This window comes from Barbus barbus, assembly GCF_936440315.1.
Source record: "Barbus barbus genome assembly, chromosome: 43".
In the NCBI taxonomy this organism is placed as follows: domain Eukaryota; kingdom Metazoa; phylum Chordata; class Actinopteri; order Cypriniformes; family Cyprinidae; genus Barbus; species Barbus barbus.
In genome coordinates, this window is record NC_136721.1 from 24480760 (window position 1) to 24502187 (window position 21428).

General features: G+C 36.6%; 2 protein-coding genes across 7 annotated transcripts in view; one reads left to right on the forward strand and one right to left on the reverse strand.

The window, feature by feature from the left end:
- Positions 1–21428, forward strand: part of LOC306861931 (uncharacterized protein) — a 1169885-nt gene that overhangs the window by 242774 nt on the left and 905683 nt on the right. The window lies entirely within an intron of this gene.
- The window catches only part of LOC306861928 (transcription factor 4-like), a 169853-nt gene that overhangs the window by 19633 nt on the left and 128792 nt on the right, over positions 1–21428 (reverse strand). For all 6 annotated transcript variants that reach the window (XM_079404424.1, XM_079404423.1, XM_079404426.1 and 3 more), the window contains 7 exons: positions 19689–19794; positions 14514–14647; positions 14186–14321; positions 13049–13119; positions 11596–11674; positions 8723–8799; positions 7119–7328 (listed from right to left, as the gene is read on the reverse strand). In XM_079404424.1, the coding sequence (XP_079260550.1) occupies positions 7119–7328; positions 8723–8799; positions 11596–11674; positions 13049–13119; positions 14186–14321; positions 14514–14647; positions 19689–19794 (813 nt within the window). The remainder of the gene's footprint in view (positions 1–7118; positions 7329–8722; positions 8800–11595; positions 11675–13048; positions 13120–14185; positions 14322–14513; positions 14648–19688; positions 19795–21428) is intronic.

Sequence of the window (21428 nt, forward strand, 5' to 3'; positions counted from 1 at the left end):
AAATAAAAATCGAAAAATATTAAATGTATTAAAATAAATCAACAAAACGTAAAGATAAAATAAAATAATAAATAATACAAATGAAAACTTTAAGTTAAAATATCAAAAAGTTGGCTGTTGGATGACTATTCAAGACAAAAAATATTGAGTAAGTTCTTTTGCAGAATGATGTAGTAATCAACATTTATGCATGATATATTTATATATTTATATATAAATGCGTGTTTATAAATTGTGTGTTTATCTGTGTGTGTGTGTGATTTCAAGGTTACCGGCCAAATCAAATATCCATCCATCAAACGGCCAAACAATAGAGAGACAGGGCTGCAGTCCTAAAAATAAACAGCTTCGGTCCAAACAAAAGCTGGAACAAGAATATCCTGCAGAGAAACGAGCGCAGGAAGCATTACTCTGAACGGAACAAACCAACTTCCTGCGCGAGGCGATGAGGCGGATTCTCAACACAATACTGTATTAGTGGCCGCGTCGGGACCTGGACATACAGAGGTCACGGGGTCACGGGCCGGAATGATGGGGCGACAGGGTCAGAGAGACGGGAACTCGCTTTAAACAATCAGATCAAACGCTGAAACCCCGTCCGAGAAACTCAGATCACCAGATTTAGAGCACATTATGCTAAAAATGACAACATTAAAGAAAATCTTGTTTTTTAAATAAATAAGCAATAAATACTAAAGGTATCAAAGATATGCATAAAATAAAAATAAATACCACAAAAAATATACAAATATTAAAGAAAAAAATCAAATAAGCAATAAAAATTAAAGATAAAATATATATATTTTTTATAAAAATCTAATAAATAATAATATCAAAATTAAAACATTTTTAATAATAAAAATAAATAATACAATTATAACTATATTAAATAAGACTAAGAATAAAATAAACAAAAATGTTAAACATAAAATAAACTATAAATAATACATAAAGTTATAAAAATAAAGTTCAATAGGACAAAAATAAAATTAACAAGAATAAAAGATTAAAGCTAACGTAAACCATAAATAATTCATTAATAAAATTATTAAAATAAATAAGACGAAGCATAAAATAAACAAAATTTAAATAACAAAGATAAAGTACAAAAATAAAATAAACAATAAAAATACTAAAGGAAAATAAATAAAAGATAAATAAAAATATTAAAGATTAATTATTAAATCATACAAATAAAAACAAGAAGTTAAAATATCAAAAGGTTGGGTGTTGGGCGACTACTTGACTATCCTTGTCATTCCTCTCTGAAACTCCAGCAATGATAAAAACTATTCAGAAATGGGTCAAAATATGCTTGTTAATACAGTGTGTGTGTGTGTGTGTGTGTGTGTGTGTCATTGACAGTGATCTCTGCTGTCTGTCAGCACGACTATTTCTTTCCCATGATTTCATGAATCTACAGCACACACACACACACATACACACACACACACACAGACCTCTAGTTCTCATGTCTTCTCAAAGGATCCAGTATTTTCATGAAATCAACACTTCCAACTCACAGGTTGCAAGGTAACACTTTATTTTAAGGTATCCTTGTTACATGTGTTACATAATAACAATTAATTATGCAAAATTACAAGTAACCCTAAGCCAAACCCTAACCATATAGTAAGTACATGTAGTTAAATAATCAGTACTTAAATGTATAATTACACTGTAACAAGGACACCTTCAAATAAAGTGTAACCTTATAAAATAATAACATCATTATTAAATAATTTATATCATGATTTATAAACAATTACTGTATAATTTATATGTAAATGCTTCACTTCAAAACAGCAGGTGTAAGAACTACATTTAAAAAACAATTCTATGAATAAATGTAAAAATAGTTCCACTAAAAGATGTTTTTGCACTTTACACAGGCTTCATCAGGTGAGCATTTGTGGTTGTGATGGATGAGAGACAGAAGATCTGCCGCTGTAGGGGGCGCCGGAGAGCTGATGAACACTGAGACCAGTGTGTGTGTGTGTGTGTGTGTGTGTGTGTGTGTGTGTGTGTGTGGAAAAGTGTGATGACAAAGCGCTCTCTGTATGGCTGCGTTTCCACAGCGATGGGAGAGGGGCGTCTGAGCAGCGAATAGTGCGTCTTTGTGAGTCCCAGACACACACACACACACACACACACACACACAGGGTAATTATGTGCTGTTTCCTGTGTGGTAGTCATGGCTGGCTGTTTGTGCGTCTCTGTGGCCCTAAACAGCATTTTCTCAGTTACAAACCTCACCTGCATCTCCAGTCGCCCTGAAACCCGTTCAGTGCCAAACACACACTCTTTCAAGTCATTTACAGTACTTGAGAAGCAACACGGCATATTGACATTTGTCTATAGCAGTTAATACAAGTGTATTTTGTCTCACTATTAGCAATTCTTTTACATGTTAAGTTTTTCCAATGCAATAAAACAAAATGCTCTTATGTTAAAAAGATGCAGTAAATGAAAACAAAAGTATGAAAACAAGTCAGATTAGCATAAATTTGCCTCATTTTGATGATTTTTAGATATTTTAATTGGAAAATGACAAATATACTCATTAGTTAATAGAAGTTATCTTTAATACGAGTGTATTTTGTCAGATTTTTCTATGGTTTAAGTATAAACAAGTCAAAAACTAGTGAAATAATTTGCACTGCAAAAATATCTTATGCTGCTTCTTAAATTAATTGTCTCTTTTGAATTATAGGTAGATATTTAACTAGAAATGACAAAAAAAACCCATTCAATGTTTAGCAGTGTATTTTGTCTCATTGCACTGGCACATTTTTCTGTTTTAAGCTATAAACAAGTTGCTGGTGCAATAAAACAGAATGCACTTATATTAAAAAGATGCAGTGAATGAAAACTAAATCTGAAATCAAAGTAGGACAAGAAGTCGTAATATCTTAAGCAGAGCTGCTTCTCAAATAAATGCTTCTAGTTTTAATGGTGTTTAGATATTTTAACTGGAAAATGACAAAAATACTCATTATTTTATAGCAGTTATCTTCAATATGAGTGTATTTGGTCTCAGTAATGGCAGAATTTTTCATGTTTTGAGCGCAAATCTAGTGCAATAATCTGCCAGTGCATTAAAACAAAATGCACTTATATTAAAAGATGCCATGAATGAAACAAAATATGAAATCTCTTAATCTCTTACAATGAGCTGCTTCTCAAATAAATGTCTCGTTTCTGATTTTTAGATATTTTAACTCAAAAAAGGTCAAATATACTCCTTAAGAATGTGATTTTTGCAGTGAAAACTGAATATTTCTGGTAATATCTCTAATAAATACACATGGGGGTCAGACTTTTCTCACTGCATACTGACTGTGTGGAGAAGTAGGAGTCTGTAGGAAGAGTTTTCTGCTGCAGATGCGTTATAGCATTTCAAAGTGTCTCTTTCAGGATGAAGCTGCAGGAAATCTTCTATCGAGGGTCGATCGCGCTTAAAACCATCAGATCACAAGCGCTAAACGCCTGACACGCTTACAGACAGAGCCAGCGCTCAGAAAACACACCAGATCAGCCTTCACTCAGAGTTACTGATGATTTATACACAGAAATATTGCTACGACTGTCATGTTTGCATCTTAAGACTTTACACTGAAAACAAAAATGGTGCAGAAACAATTTTCACTCAGAAATTGATAGTCAATTTCACAAATAATTACAAAGAAATGGCAAGTAGCATTGAATTAAACATGTCATTTTACATAGAAAACCGTAAAAATCTAAAAAAAACTAAATCGATATTTTAATGGGAAAATAATAAAAAAGACTATACTTAAAAGTGTAAAAATTAATTTTCCACCTCTGTATTTTTACTAATTCTTAAATCAAGATACATTTACTTAAGAAGCAAAACTGCATAAGATATCAAGTATCTTTTATGAAAATTAATTATAATATTGTCTTCCCTAATTTACTACTATTATTATTTTTTATTATATCTTATGTCATTTTGCATCTTAATTTAAGAAAGTTTAGAAATGTGTACTGGAAAACAAGACAACAATACTGAGGAAGAAAATCATTTTTTGCAGAGTAATTTTTTATAGTGTTAGATTTAATTAGATTTAAAACACTTTCTGATTGTTTTTAATATTGGGAATATACTAACAGAGAATGATGAGTTATAAGAATGATTATATGATAAATATGAAGGATTAAGAATCAAGTTGATGCTAAACTCAAAGATGAATATGCCTTAATTCTGCTGAATTGTTCATTTGTCCTGCTGGGAAAGGAAGGTCTGCGTGGTTTGTACAGTATGTTTCTTGCACACTTTGGTAAATCTGCTCATGCTGAAGTTCCCATAGTGCACTAGACGTATCATGTAACAGTGAACAGCCATTTTATGTGTGTTTGAGTCTCTCTCATCGTGCAAGCACCTGTTTCCAGCGTGAGCTCAGCAGCAGATCTCATCCAGCTGTTCCTCTAAACACACAGTTCTCTCATTCACTTCATCATCTGCTCACTTCACAGGACCCTAACCTTCACTTCCACTGAAGAGAGCAGCTCCAGCATTCAGTGCAATAACTTCTAGAAAGTAAAAGAGTCATACGGGAATGAAATAAAAATGAGGGGGAGAAAATTATGACAGAACTGGGTTATTATCGTTAACTAAAACTAAAACCATAATTTGTATTACATAAAATAAACTGAAATTTAATAAAATATTATTATTATTTTTTATTTCAACTAGTTGCCAAGGCAACATTTCTCATTAAATTTTTTAACTAAACATAATAATAAAAAGAATAAAAATAACAATGTAGACATATTTTAAAAAATAAAAACTAATTAGATTAACAAACCTCAATTAAAGTTATTTAAACATATTTTAAAAAATTACAAAAAAACGACATAAAAACTGATAAAAATTACAAAAACACACACAAAAAAATTAAAGTGAAAACTTGATAAAAATAATATATATGCATATTAAAAAATTAATACAAATTGCAAAAACACAATAATACTACTAAAACTTTTAGTAAAATTAAAATTTATATATTAAAAAACTAAAATTTATAAAAATGACAAAAACACTAAAACCTTAACTGAAATTAAAATGAAAACTGAACAATATATAAATACAACAAAATATATTTAAAAAAAAAAAACTATAATAGTATATCGAAGATGCTAAAATAACACCGCGATAGAATGATACATTTTGGGTGAACTGTCCCTTTAACAACACTGATTTAATAATGTGAATGCATTATAATCCAATGCCATGACAGCACACACACACACACACACACACACACACACACACTCACTCACTCACTGGTAAGAGTGAATAAATAAACAGCAGCGTCAGTGAGACATTGAGCAGAGATTCAGGACCTCGTCAACAGCAGAGCTCGTCCAATCAAACGCCTGAGCAAACCCACGCCTGCCGTTATTCATTTATGTCATTAAAAACAGTTCGTTAACACTGGAAATATGTACAAACATGAGCTTACACAGAACACTTCATCAGAAACAGATCAGTCTGAATATATTCTCTTTTAAGAGCCACTTTTTAGCTACAAAAACCCTAAAAAATACAGTTTGAGAACATTTAGTAACTCAACTTTTTCCTTTTCTTAAGGAATATGCGTGCATGTGCGAAACATTCATTTTCAATAATTCAGTCCCATTTTTATGCATTTTAATGCAATTCATGTACTGATGACTACATAAAAAGACATGAGCGCATCAGAAATGGTTTATGTATAAATGTGCATGCAATAATGTGTGTGTGTGTGTGTGTGTGTGTGTCGGACGTGCATTATATCTTCTTTTCCTCATGTATTGTCTTCTGTTCTTTATTCTCTCCAGCTGTTTGAAGCTTTATGGATTGTTTCAAGTCTTAAAAAAGCCTTAAATGTGGAAAATATTACCAGCATCTTCCTTTTGAAGTCTTGTCCTCCCCCTCGCTCTGTTATTTCCTGTATTTAGCTTAACTTACAGTCAGAGGAGAGCCAACATCGCTACCCACAATTCTTTGCTCCAACCTGAACTAATAACACTTAGACATTACAGGGATGCCATGCACACCACATTAAACACAACGATTTTTATTGCAAGTACAACAGTCTTAAACTTTTGACCAGTAGGTGGCAGTGTTATTTTAATATCACTGAGATACTATTATAGTTATTGTTAATATTTTAAATTGGATTGTATTTTCATATTTTCTGTTTTTACTTTCATTTTAGTTAAAGTTTTAGTAATTTTGTTGTGTATTTATGTAATTTTTTTGCCGTAAAAATAAATAAATAAATAAGGAAAACCAGGTTAAACAACAAAATCAGGTTAAACTACATAAATGTCTCCTTAAAATATAAAAAAACTACATGAAATTCTGAAATGTCTAAGCTTTTTTTTATTTTTATAGTTTTTCTTAATATATTTTATTTATAAATTGTTATTATTTTTCATTAAAACCAAAATGAGAAATGTTGCTTTGGCAATTACCTGAAATAAAAAAAAGTTGATAAAATATTTTATTTTATTTCAGTTAACATTTATTTAATTTCAAGTAACAATTTTTAATGGTTTTAATTTATTTTTAAAAATAATAATAATAAAAATTGTATCAGTTTTAATTCATTTTTATTACAGTTTTACAAATTTAAATTTTTATTATTATTATTTTATTTATTTTTTTAATATGTCTACATTTGTATATTGTCCATTTTTGTATATTTGTACATTATTTATATTATTATTATTATTTTTTTATTATTATCTGTGTCCTGTCCTGTTGCTGTCATTCTGTCGCACTCTGGAGCTACTGTCACGAAAACAAATTCCTAGCTGAAATACAGTAAATTTACAGTTTTGTTGTTTCGGTTGAAACTGAATTAATTTCAAGTAACGACAATGTTTTTTATGGTTTTAGTTTTAGTTATTAGTTTGGTGATTTTAGCTTTAAGTATAATTTCTAGGTGGTGCACACATGTTGGGTCTATCCAAACAGGCTGATCTAGACACTAATGATCGAATAAGAAGAGACACAGAGAGATGTGTGACTCGCATTAACATCCTCTCTCTGCAGGAAGTGGCTCCAGACGGCGAGAGCTCAGAGGTCAGAGGTCAGCGGCTCTTACCATGAGCGAGTGTCTGTTGGAGGGCAGCATTCCGCCGCTGTATCCGGCGCTCAGGCCGCCCATGGCTCCGTTGTGAGAGTGAGACGGAGTGATCAGTCCGTGCATGTCTGCGTGAGCTCCGGGCATCGCTGTGGACGGACCGACCGCGTGACTGCGCAACACATGGATGGCATCGTCCAGCCGCTCCAGCCTGTCCTCGATACGACTCTGCTGCAGGACAGAGACACACAGTCAGCATGATCCAACTAGGGTTGGGACCCAACGGTTAATCCATGTGAGACAACACTGGCCGTGCGCATTTTACTTTCACTTTCAAATTTGCGGCAATTCGGCGTCAAGCAGTTGTTTGTTTTTAGTTCGTTTGAGTTTTCCCTCTTTTCCTCGCTTTCCTTCGCTTTTAAATAGCTTAAAAGCGCGATGCACATTTTACTTTCACTTTCAAATTAGCAGCAAGCCTCAATCAAACCTGTTTCACACCCAATCCACTGCACATCTTCTGTCTCTCTTTTAGTGTAATAGTAAAAATCTATTTAAAAATCTACATTTATTTAAAAAAATTAATTTTGTGTTACAATATACAATTCTATTCAAAAGTTTGAAGTCAGTAATTTTTTCTTTCTTTTTTAAAAAGAAATTAATACTTTTATTCAGGAGGGATGTGTTAAATGAATAAATATCATAAAGATTTTTATTGTTAGAAAATAATTCTATTTTGAACAAATGCTGCTCTTTTAAATTTTGCATTCATCAAAGAATCAAAGAAAAAAGTATCACATGTTCTAAAAAACAACATGAAGCAGCACAACAGTTTCAACACATATATAACATATATTATAAATTTGGTTATTCCAGCCCCCCCCCCCATGTTCAAGACATGGTTACGGCCTTGCTTATTATTATGGCTGAATTGGATCATCGAAGCTCAGTAGCAAAGACGTTGGTTAATAAAATGGGATTAAATACATAAATTATTTTTCTGTTATTTAACATATTTAATTATTGCAGGTTTGTATAATATTCTAAGTTTGCATTTGACTGTTTTTATTGATTTTGAGGAATACTGAATCTGTTTTTGTGCAGGTAAGACGAGTAAATGCATGTAGATATTTAGTGTTGAACTACAGTAAGATCATGTTCACACACAACACTCTGCACTTACTCCTGATTTCTCTCAACATGGCAACACAAGAGCTGTCAGTCAATACATCAGAAACAAAGTAACTTGAAAGAGTAACTCTTAAAAAGTAATGCGTTACTTTAAAAACGTAACATGATTACGTAACTTGCGTTACTTGTAGTAATATTTCCAGATGAACACTTACTGGGCTGAAGCAGCTCAGCTTTACTTTGATTCTCTATGAATCATTTTTTAGAAAAATCAGTGTGTCTCAAATCTGATCCTCAGGATCTTTTGAGGAGCGTTTGTTTCCAGAAGCTTTACTTTCACGGTTCCTCAGCGGAGGAATGATCTTCACAAGCCTCCAAATCATCTCACATCTTCTGAGTAATGTGTATCTGTTCATCGCTCAATCAGCATTGTGTTGCAGTATTTGTTTGTATCATTTCAATCTCATCTTGTAGGAACAGAGTTGTGTTTCTCTCACCAGCGAGTGCAGCGGCGGCTCGTAACTCGGGGACGAGGCTCCCTGACCGTTTCTGGACCAGACGGCCGTACTGGCAGCTAAAGAGACAAAAACATCAACATCATCAAAGAGAACAACAACCGTCTTTATCAGCATCCTGATTAACAAAGCAAATCCTGAGATATAACTGCTTCATCTTTTGACCAGTAGGTGAAAGTCACTGATATACTATTATAGTTTTATTAATATTTTTAATTAGATTTGTTGTTTAAATTGAATTTTAGTTGAAGTCTGAACAATTTTACTGTTTTTTTTTTTCATTTTCATTAGGTAGTTTTTTTTTTACTTTCACTTTTTAAAGTTTAAGTTAACTATAATATAATTTCATTGTTTCTACTATTCAGCATGTGCAAAATTACCATATGACTGTGATTTGTATAATACTTTCTAATTAGTATCACCAAAACAAAAAATTAAAAACACACACACACATACACACAAAAGACACAAAAAACAAAGAAAACTAATGAAACAAAACATTTTGGCTACCTGAAATAAAATAAAATATAATTTGTTTCTCATTTTAACTTAGTTTAACTTAATGTACTAAAATAACTAAAACTGAAAAAAAGAATAAAAACTCATATACATATACTCATATCCCCGTATATATAAATAAAACCAAAAACTAATAAAAACAACAAAAACACAAACAAAATGGATTCATAAAAACTATATAATATTAATAAAAACTATAATAGTATCTCAATCATACTAAAAAAAACCCTGCATTGAAATACATTATATGATAATTTTTATTATTTTGTTGTGCTTTTGTCATTTTTATAACTTCTTTTAATATGTCTGTAATAGCATTTTATTTTATTTTAATGATGCCTTGGCAACTAGCTGAAATAAAACAATTTTAAATTTGTATGTTTTATTTGATTTCAGTTTGATTTAATGTCACACGAAGCTTCATGAATATAATAGTTTTGCTTTTATTTTCGAGAGGCTGATCATGTTTAATCCATGTTTATGTGGTCAAATCTTTCTTCTGGCCTAATGCTAAAACATTCTCCTCATATCCTATAAATCTGTATTTTCCCGTTGATCCGACACTCAAACGAGCTCAATTAACCATCACTCACTCCGGTGGAATAAATACCGGTCTTATCTTTGTAGTCCAGTTTTCTTGATGTGAGAGCAGCGGTGATGATCAGCTGGTGGGCCGACGGCTGAGTGACCCTTCCTTTGATAGGTGACGACCCTCATGCTAATAACACCTCGTTATTCTTTCATTCTCGAGTTAAGATGCAAACACATATGCGGCGGCCGGTTCACGGCAGTAATTAGAGAGGAGCGGCACTCATTCATCAGTTCTCCCTGACCTTCACCTGTTTGCGTTTGCAGCATCCGCTCATTACGTACATCGCGTCTAATTATTTTGTGTTTTTTCAAATCGTACTTCTTTACAGAAACACGCATTTCAGACGCTTCCCTGTATTATTAAACCTCATTTACAAATGCTAATTAGCACATAATTACAGCCACATTCATGTGCAAATAAATTGTGCATGTATCCGCGCCACCGCCAATGAGAAAATTATTAAATTAGTTACTTAAACTTTCCTCGCATGTTTAAGTTTAAATATTAATTTGCAGTTGCGCATTTAATGGTTGTCGGTTTAATAACTTTGGCAATCGGAGAAATAGCAATTAGGTGGTGGTTGTTTCCATAGCAACGCGAATAATGACTCGTTAATCAGGTCTTGAGATGAAGTGTGTTTCAGGGTTTGAATCGAATATGAAGAATGAAACATATAAAAGCTTTTCAACTTGAAATCAATGGCTTTAGCAGTGCGTAGTATGTATATTAAGTCATTTATTTTTTATACGCATACAATCAGTTATTTTAGTAGGCTATCATTGAGAGCTTTTTTAATATTTTAAAATAGTTTTTTTATTTTTCATTTCAGTTAAAGCTTTTTTTATATATATTGCCTTGGCAACTAGCTAAACATTTTTTTTTTTTGTTAATTATTATTTTATATTTTTTTATATTTTATATTATTTCAGTTAATGTTTATTTTATTTCAAGTAATGAAAATGTATTTTTTCCATGGTTTCAGTTTTAGTTAACTATAATAACAGTGAATAAAATATCTAAACGCCCTAAATAAAATACTATATTTGCTAACATGTGCGGAAAACAACCAAAACATACATTATCCCAAAATGCAATGCACTTGACCTTTCCTTTCCAGTGTGACACATTCATTAGACTGACAAAAGTTAGATTTTTAAACTTTTATTTTTAACAAAATATTTTTTTTATTTCCAGGATAACTGGAATTAAGCATCTGGTCATGTGACAACCATTATTTTTTGTTTTTTTACATAAAAAAAATATTTGAGTTATTTTACTACAAGAAATGTTTCCTTGGCTTAAATATAATATCTAAATATCTAAATAAATTAAAATAAATATTTTATTTCAGACTTGACATTTCATTTCCAGTATGATGTATTTTCTAACAAAAATAAAAAAATTTAGTGTAAATTTTGTTAAAAATTGTAGTTATTTAAAAAAAATGTTTTTGACTTTTTATATATATTTTTATACATCTATATAGTTTTTATTAATTTTTATTTATTTTATTATTTGACTTATTTTAGTACAATGTCTCCTTGGGAAGTAGCTGAAATAAAGTTTTTGTAAAGGTTTTAATTTTAGTCAACTGTAATAAACCTGGTGGCACATAAATAACAGAGCTCAGTATATATTGCATAGTAAAGCAGTAAACAGAGTAATCAGGTGACTGACACCAGTGCAAACATCTGTGTGTGTGTTTATCTCTGTTGAGAATAAACACACACACACACACACATACCTGTGAGCGAGGGAGGAGATCCCACAGGAGTGGAGGGGTTGGATGAGAAGCTGTTATTGGTGTGATCAGGGGAATAGATCTACAAGCACAACAAACACACAGCAATGACAAACCAGAGCAAACACACACACATCATCATCATCGAGCTGAAACATCATCTCTACAGGAATCAGTGTGTATGAAGCACATTCATCTGAACGATTTTGCTGGCTAAGATGTTTTTTGAAAGGCAAAATGAAGTCACATGTATCTGTTTACTTTTTTAAATAAATGTCTCTGGTCTTAATGTGAACATTGCTTTAAAACCTCTATTTATATAATCTTCAAAATACAATAAGTTTCTTCTTCTCTGAAACCACGTTTTATGGAAGCTTATTTCTGCCACAGAATAATTTTTTTTTTTAAGGTAATTTTGAGTTTACATCTCACAATTCTGACTTTTGTTTTTGCCACATAATGAAAAATAAAAACTGTAATTGCGTTTTTTTCTTTCTTTCTCGGAACTGCAAGTTTATGTAATTCGGAGGTTATATTTTGCAATTTACATTTACATTTATGCATTTAGCAGACGCTTTTATCCAAAGCGACTTACATTGCATTCAAGTTACAATCTTTAAATTTTTATCAGCTCTTGCTTTCCCTGGGAATCGAACCCATGACCTTGGTGTTGCTAGCGCCATGCTCTACTATTTGAGCAACAGGAAAGCCTTATAAGACAAAAGATCTGTTACCCTAGTAAAAAAGTAAATACATTTATTTTATACTAAGTATAGTTCAAATCTATTAACATATTTACTGACCGATAACTCGAGACTTACTGATATAAAAATTATAATTAAACTTTCCTTGGCATATTACTTGTGCACAATGCACTTCTTACTATAAAGCCTAAAATGTGTTTTAATGTCACTTTTGTTGAGGATTGTATGATCTTTGAATAATATTGGTCTTTAAATGCAAAATATTTAAAAGTCTTCTTGCAATAGTTCCACTTTAGCACAATCAAATATACTAAGTATATCTTTAATTGTACTTCAGCACTACTTCTGCACAATTAACGTGCATTAAGTACAAAATTAGTTGTTCCAATTTAGCAGACTATAAGTATAACAGTTAAGTATTCTAAAACTACAATTGCAGGACATTTTATTAAGTACAAAAATATATAAATATATTTGTAGTATGCTTAGCATGAAATAAATGTATTTCAAATACATTTAAGTATATTTATTTTTTCACTAGAGTAGATAAAGTATAAACTCAGAATTGCCAGAAAAAAAAGTCCCAATTACCTTTTTAATTTTTGTTTTTTATTCAGTGGTGGAAGCATAACATAAACCTCAGAAAAACATCATTAGAGAAGTCGAATGTGTGGTGAATGCAGTTTCATGTTGCTTTGTGTATGTGTATATGGCTGTATCTGTCAGGGTCAGCGTTAGACCTGGTCACTCACTGAAGCCAGAGCCTTTCCTAACGCGTCTCCCGTCTGCGAGCTGCTGCCCGCTCCGCTCGACGCTCGATTCGCTGAAACACAACAGATCAGAGAGACTTCACACTCCTGTTCATTCAAAGAAGATGTAGACAAAAGTGCTGACTTTAAAAGGAAACTTTAAAGGATTTAATATGAGACAAACAAGGGTTTAAATAAGCTTAGAATCATATTTCTTAGTTCATTCTCTATTTAAAAGAGAGATTTGTAGACCAGAAAATAAAAAGGAAATTATTACAATAATAAAAGCTTATGGAAATATTAGTGATGTCAAATGATTAATTAAATAAAAGTTTTTGTTTACATAATATATGTGTGTCTACTGTGTATATTTATTGTGTGTATATATAAATACACACACATGCACATATATATTTAAGAAAAAAATATAGAATATAAATTATATGAATATAAATATATACATGTAAATATTTTTTCAAAATAAATACTGTGTGTATTTATACATGCATAATAAATATAAACAGTACACACACATATTATGTAAACTAAAACTTTTATTTTGGATGTGATTAATCATTTGACAGCACTACAATTTATATAATGTATACACATTTTCTAGCTGTCAAGCTCTAAAATATTTTGTTGAGTAAAAATTGCAGAGACATTATCATTTGTGAGTTATAAATATTTTAAAAAAATATTAACTTCATATAAATTCATTATTAAACCCTGATTAATTTAATTTAATTTAACACAAATTAGTTTTAGTAAATAAAAAATAAAAAACCTACATGGAGTCAGAAAGGGTGAGAAACACTGCTTGTAACAGTTAATATTTACTTCAACTTCACAAAAACATTTTGAAAACAGAAAATGTTCATGCCATTGATAATGCTGATTTCTGAAGTGACAGATGGAGGAATGAATAATGCTGCTCATCAGTCAAACAGAAAGAGTTATGGATCTTCTTAACATGGCTAAACCTGTTGATTAATCACTAATGTTGTTGGGCAGCTGATCCTGATCACCTGTAGTTCTCTTAGCTCCTTCTCATTTATTATCCTAATGCTTTATTTTGCCCTGTGATGGAGTGACTGAACTGAAGTGCATCAAATCGGCTTTGATTCGGAGGGGACTCACCCATGACGCTGTCTGTCCCGTTGGTGGTGGCGGAGCAGGACGCCGTGCTGTAGTGATTCGTCCCGCCGCTGCGGTGGAAACTGGACATGGGAGGAAGACTGGGGTTAATCTCAGCTGACGAGTGCGACGGGTAACTCTGAAAAACACAGAGAGGGAGAGACAGGTTCATTTCATTTTCATTCAAAGACAGTTCATAGGAGTTATTGTTCATATATATTAGATTTACATGGCTTACTATATACACATATACATATATATATATATATATATATATATATACTGTAAACACACACAGTATCATTGTCTTTGACTTAATAAATGCGCTCACGAGTCTGTCGTGCGGATGCAGGCCGCAGTAGCTGCTGCTCTGAGCGCTGTGTGTGGAGTTTCCCAGCATGCTGTTGTATCCGGGATGATTCATACTGCCAGACGAGCTCCATGTGTCTGTATTGTGATGACCGTCTGAAATCACACATGAAACTAGGGTTGCCACCTTCAGCGAGGCAAAATAAGGGACACCCATTCACAACCAACCCACCCCTCAAAAAGACCATGCTCAAGTATGTAAACTTACAACAGAACATTAATTATTATTAGTCTTTTTTTTTTTTTTTTTTTTTTTTTTTTACAGTTCTGCAGCTGTTACCAGGATGGGATGAATTTTTATTATTTATTTATTTATTTATTCATTTTATAATTAATTTAAAAAAATGTTTTGCCTAAATTAGGGCTACATTTATTTGTCCCATTTTTATCTAATTAATTTAGCATTAAAAAAATGTTTTAAAATATCAAATTGTATATGACATTTTTGATTATTTATTATGTATATATTTATAATTAATATAAATGATAAATTAATAAATAGTGTATATTATTAATTATAATCTATTAATTCGTCTGTCTAATAATGTCTAAAAACTTAATTATCTACCAAGCTCTGATAATGCATGGAATATTATTGTCACAAATCTGGTCCATGCTCTCCTGTTTTACCACCACCAGAGGTCACCCGTTCACCACATTGACTCTCACACTACACAGCACACTGGACTCCATTTCCCACCATGCATTGCACAGATCACAGCTGTCACCATTCACTCATCACACGCACCTGATGCTCATTTCACAATCACACACACTATTTAAACCATGGACTTCCTCAGCATCAGGGCCGAGTATTGTTAGCCTGTCTGCACTACAAAGCGTTCTCTGTTCCTAGTTTTCCTCGTGGTTTTCCTGTGTTCTGATTCTTGCCTGTGTTCCTGGATTATTCTTTCTGCCTTGCCCTGTTTGGATATTGTACGCCGATCGTTGACTACGCCTGTTTCCTTGACCACGCTTCTGTCTTGCCCTCTACATACCTGTCTGCTGTTGTTTGACCCTGCCTGTCTTGACCATGTCCTATAATAAAGCTTTGCAAATGGATCCGCATGTCTCACGTCTCGTCAGCCCCGTAACAGAATACTCGGCCACAAAAGGATCCAGCGGCTTTTCAAGAGAACATTGGCCAGGTATGGACTCTGCACGGCTGTTATTAACCCTCGAGCAGGGCTCGCGACCGCTCGAGGATTATATTCAGGATTATTTAAACCTTGCCTATTTTTCTGATCTGCCGGACTACGCACTCATAGACTTTTTCTGTGAGGGCATTAATCAGCCGCTCAAGACTCAGTTAATCCGCGAGGGTCCCCGTTCATCTCTCAGTAAATTTATGGACTATGCTTTGCTGTGTGTGGGCTCTCCGTTCACTGTGGGTGTTGCGGAGGAACGCGGCACCGCACTCACTCACAAAATGGCGGCAGCAACAGCACCCCTTCACGTCATGCCTGCCAAGCCAGAGTCTGCTCACGTCGTCGCTGTCAAGCCAGAGTCTGCTCACGTCGTCGCTGTCAAGCCAGAGTCTGCTCACGTCGTCGCTGTCAAGCCAGAGTCTGCACACCACGTCTCAGTGCTCCAGCCAGAGTCTGCACACCACGTCTCAGTGCTCCAGCCAGAGTCTGCACACCACGTCTCAGTGCTCCAGCCAGAGTCTGCACACCACGTCTCAGTGCTCCAGCCAGAGTCTGCACACCACGTCTCAGTGCTCCAGCCAGAGTCTGCACACCACGTCTCAGTGCTCCAGCCAGAGTCTGCACACCACGTCTCAGTGCTCCAGCCAGAGTCTGCACACCACGTCTCAGTGCTCCAGCCAGAGTCTGCACACCACGTCTCAGTGCTCCAGCCAGAGTCTGCACACCACGTCTCAGTGCTCCAGCCAGAGTCTGCACACCACGTCTCAGTGCTCCAGCCAGAGTCTGCACACCACGTCTCAGTGCTCCAGCCAGAGTCTGCACACCACGCCTCCACCGAACTGCCAGAGGCTGTTACCACAGATTCAAGGTCAGTCCTTCGAGTTCTGATATCCAGTGTGATGGACCCACCACTGACGTCAGTGCGAGCAGCTGGCATTCCCAGGGCCTCAACCCTGGCTGTTACAGAGACTGTTCCCCTGACCTCAGTGCTTCCCGTTATGGCGGTCGCCATTTTGAGCGTGTGGGCTGCACACTGTGCTCCTGAGGCCTCTCCTGTCCACGAGTCTGCTCCTGAGACCTCTTCAGTCCACGAGTCTGTCCTAGAACCTCCAGAGGAGGCGGCGTCCACTGCAGAACCACCAGAGGTGGCAGCTTCCGCTGCAGAACCTCCCGAGGTGGTGGCACCCATTCCTGAACTCACTGTCTGCCCTGTCACGGCCATGGAGGCCGTTCCTGAACTCGCTGTCTGCCCTGTCACGGCCATGGAGGCCGTTCCTGAACTCGCTGTCTGCCCTGTCACGGCCATGGAGGCCGTTCCTGAACTCGCTGTCTGCCCTGTCACGGCCACGGAGGCCGTTCCTGAACTCACTGTCTGCCCTGTCACGGCCACGGAGGCCGTTCCTGAACTCACTGTCTGCCCTGTCACGGCCACGGAGGCCGTTCCTGAACTCACTGTCTGCCCTGTCACGGCCACGGAGGCCGTTCCTGAACTCACTGTCTGCCCTGTCACGGCCATGGAGGCAGTTCCTGAACTCACTGTCTGTCCTGTCACGGCTAAAGAGGCCGTCTGTGAGCTCTCGCCCTGTCCTGTCACGGCTAAAGAGGCCGTCTGTGAGCTCTCGCCCTGTCCTGTCACGGCTAAAGAGGCCATCTGTGAGCTCTCGTCCTGCCCTGCAACGAAGACTCTCCCAGTGTTGTCTGTCTCTGCTCTCTCTGTGTTGTCTGTCCTTGTTCTCCCCAGATCCCAGTCTCTGTCATGGGTTCCTGCCCTGTCTGCCTCCCTGTGGTGGTCTTCTGCTCGGGTCTGGTGGTCGTCTGCTCCGCCATGGGGGTCTTCTGCCCGGGTCTGGTGGTCGTCTGCCCCGCCGTGGTGGTCTTCTGCTCGAGTCTGGTGGTCGTCTGCTCCGCCCTGGTGGGCCTCTGCTCTGTCGGTCCTGAACTGGCCTCTGGCTCCGCCCTGGTTTCCGGTTCTGCCTCTGTCCCCGGTCTTCCCACTTCCTCAAGGACCTGGCCCTCCATTCCCTCCCCCTGTTCCGCCTCCGCTCCACCACCCTCCTGGACTATATAGGAGCGTCTGGAAGCCGCTCCTTGGGGGGGGGCTATGTCACAAATCTGGTCCATGCTCTCCTGTTTTACCACCACCAGAGGTCACCCGTTCACCACATTGACTCTCACACTACACAGCACACTGGACTCCATTTCCCACCATGCATTGCACAGATCACAGCTGTCACCATTCACTCATCACACGCACCTGATGCTCATTTCACAATCACACACACTATTTAAACCATGGACTTCCTCAGCATCAGGGCCGAGTATTGTTAGCCTGTCTGCACTACAAAGCGTTCTCTGTTCCTAGTTTTCCTCGTGGTTTTCCTGTGTTCTGATTCTTGCCTGTGTTCCTGGATTATTCTTTCTGCCTTGCCCTGTTTGGATATTGTACGCCGATCGTTGACTACGCCTGTTTCCTTGACCACGCTTCTGTCTTGCCCTCTACATACCTGTCTGCTGTTGTTTGACCCTGCCTGTCTTGACCATGTCCTATAATAAAGCTTTGCAAATGGATCCGCATGTCTCACGTCTCGTCAGCCCCGTAACAATTATATTAACAGACTATACAAATTTTAATAAAACAATAGGCCTATACCTTGAAGCACAGATGTGTCTGTCACTTTAAAAACATGAAAATTCGGTCATAATTTACCCAGGGTGTTCTAAACCTGCATAAAGTTGAACACAAAATAAGATACTTTGAAGAATGTGGGCAGCTGGTCCTCAGTAACTTAAAAATAAATACTATCAGAGTCAATGGGGACCAGAAACTCTTTGCTTACCCACATTCTTCAAAGTATTTTCTTTTATGTTCAACGGAAGAAAGAAATTATTAAGGTTTGGAACAACTTGAGGGTTGTATTCAATGACAAATGTTTAATTTTTGGGTGAACTATCCCTTTAAGTCAGTTCACAGTGAGCAACTGAAATGCTTCTCTGCAAACTGTGTGTTCATCATTAGTTACTGGACAGACCCACTGATAACTTTCCCATTCAGCCCTACATCATCTGGACGGGTGGCAACCCTACATGAAACCCACAGATAAAATATTTAGCATTTTTAGATAGTTTCTAAATAGTTGCTGAGTGTTTAGGCCATTGCTATGCAGATGTTAGGGTGTTGTGAGTGATTTTGTCTGTTGCTATGCAGTTGTTAGGGTGTTTTGAGTGTTTTAGGCTGTTACTTTATAGTGGCTAGGGTGTTCTGAGTGTTTAGGCTGTTGTTCTGCAGTTGCTAGGGTGTTCTGAATGTTTTAGGCTGTTGTTCTGCAATTGCTAGGGTGTTCTGAGTGTTTATGCAGTTGCTATGCAGTTGTTAGGGTGTTCTAAGTGTTTTAGGCTGTTGCTTTATAGTGGCTAGGGTGTTCTGAGTGTTTAGGCTGTTGTTCTGCAATTGCTAGGGTGTTCTGAGTGTTTATGCAGTCGCTATGCAGTTGTTAGGGTGTTCTGAGTGTTTAGGCTGTTCTGCAGTTGCTAGAGTGTTCTGAGTTTTTTAGGCTATTGCTATGAGGTTGCTAGGGTGTTCTGAATGTTTTAGGCTGTTACAATGCAGTTGTTTGGGTGTTTTGATTGTTTTAGGCTGTTGTTCTGCATTTGCTGGGGTGTTCTGAGTGTTTAGGCTGTTGCTATGCAGTTGCCAGGGTGTTTTGAGTGTTTTAGGCTGTTGTTCTGCATTTGCTAGAGTGTTCTGAGTGTTTAGGCTGTTGCTATGCAGTTGTCGGGGTGTTCTGAATGTTTTAGGCTGTTGCTATGCAGTTGTTTGGATGTTTTGAGTGTTTTAGGCTATTGTTCTGCAGTTGCTAGAGTGATATGAGTGTTTTAGGCTGTTGTTTTGCAGTTTCTAGAGTGTTGTGAGTTTTTAGGCTGTTACTATGCAGTTGCTAGGGTGTTCTGAGTGTTTTAGGCAGTTGTTTCATCTGGTGTGTGTGGATTACCTGGCATAAAGAAAGAACTGGGAAAGCTGCTGCCCGGTGCTTTAGAGGACGGATAACCCGGTGAGTCCCGGTTGTAATCGGCAGTGCTGGCGGATGGTGCGTAAACCTGAAACACACACACAACACGCTGTGATCAGGACGACTAATGACACAAAACACACTTTTATTGTACATTTCTCTACATATTTCATGCCATGCATTAAGAACCATCATGGAAAAGACTGAATCAGAGCGAAACTCTTTCCCAGGAAAAAAATGTTCATGTTCCTAAAGTGTTGCGACACGATAATTTAGTGCAAATGTGCGACGAGCAGCTGCGGCGGATCAGTGATGACATCAGCACACAAACAGCAGAGCATTCCCGTCTGAAAAACTGTGCTATAATGACTAGCAGGAATGCTGGGAACATGCCGGATGGGAATATGGAGCTGGGATAAACACAGCGGATGTGTGAGGACAGAACGACCCTCAGAGTTACACCTCAAAAACAAGAACACAGGCGATGAAGAATAACATCTCAAATGTTTCTCCAGTACCAAATGCAGAACAAATGGAAACTAAGTTGTGTCTGATGAGATCTCTTTTTTTCTTCTAAGGAATTGTAGGTGAAAAATCTGAGACAAACATAAATTAAGCTCAACTGAAAAATTACAACATCTCCAGAGCTCAAGGGCGGAGATTGAGGAGTTTTATGAAGACCAAGAGACTTCAGCACAGATGGAGGACTTTACTTTCCCATGAAGCACCTCACACACACACACACACACACGTCTGTGAAAGAGATCAGGCTGTGACTTTAGGGGGGTTCAATAACATGGGAGATATTTTCTGGCTGGTTCATTCCTGCACCTGTCCAGAGTTAACACACACATTTCTAGGTGGTTTAAAGTAGTTTTTAGGCTGTTGCTATACAGTTGCTAGGGTGTTCTAAATGTTGTTAGGAAGTTGCTAGGCTAATGTTTTTTAGCCTTTCAGTCTTTTAGCAGTTGCTATATAGTTGTTAGAGTGTTTTAGGCCGTTTGTATGCAGTTTCTATCGTGTTCCGAATATTTAGGTTGTTGATATTCACTTGTTAGATTACAGTGTTTTAGGCAGTTGATAGGATGTTTTGAGTGTTTTACACAATTGCTAGGGTATTCTGAGTGATTTGTATTGTTGCTGTGTAGTTGCTAGGGTGTTGTGAGTGTTTTAGGCTGTTGCTATGCAGTTGCTAGGGTATTCTGAGCGTTTAGACTGTCGCTATGCAGTTGCTAGTGTATTGTGAGTGTTTTAGGCTGTTCCATGCAGTTGTTAGTGTGTTCTATAAGTTTTATTCGGTCACTTTGCAGTTGCTAGGGTGTTGTGAGTGTTTTAGGTTGTTGCTATGTGGTTGTTAGGGTGTTGTGTGTGGTTTCAAGGTGTTTTCTTCCTGTCTGGTGTGAGTAGAGTCTCGGTGATGATGTGATTCAGGTCTCTCTTTCAATGTGATTCGCTTTCAGTTGTTTCTGGTTCAGCAGGTAAAAATAGTATGTCTGATCACTCAGTAAAATAACAGCAGACTCATGATATGAGGAATCATTCATGTCTGGAGCTCAAACGCTGCAGGAGTGAGTCTGTTTACTGCAGCAGATCAGGAGCAGATGGAGTGAAACCAGAGCAGTCACGAAAGCCACAACACAACACAACACACCCACACACGCATATACACACACACACACACATACAGTCTCGCCCCTCGCACCTCATCAGTGTGACCCACTC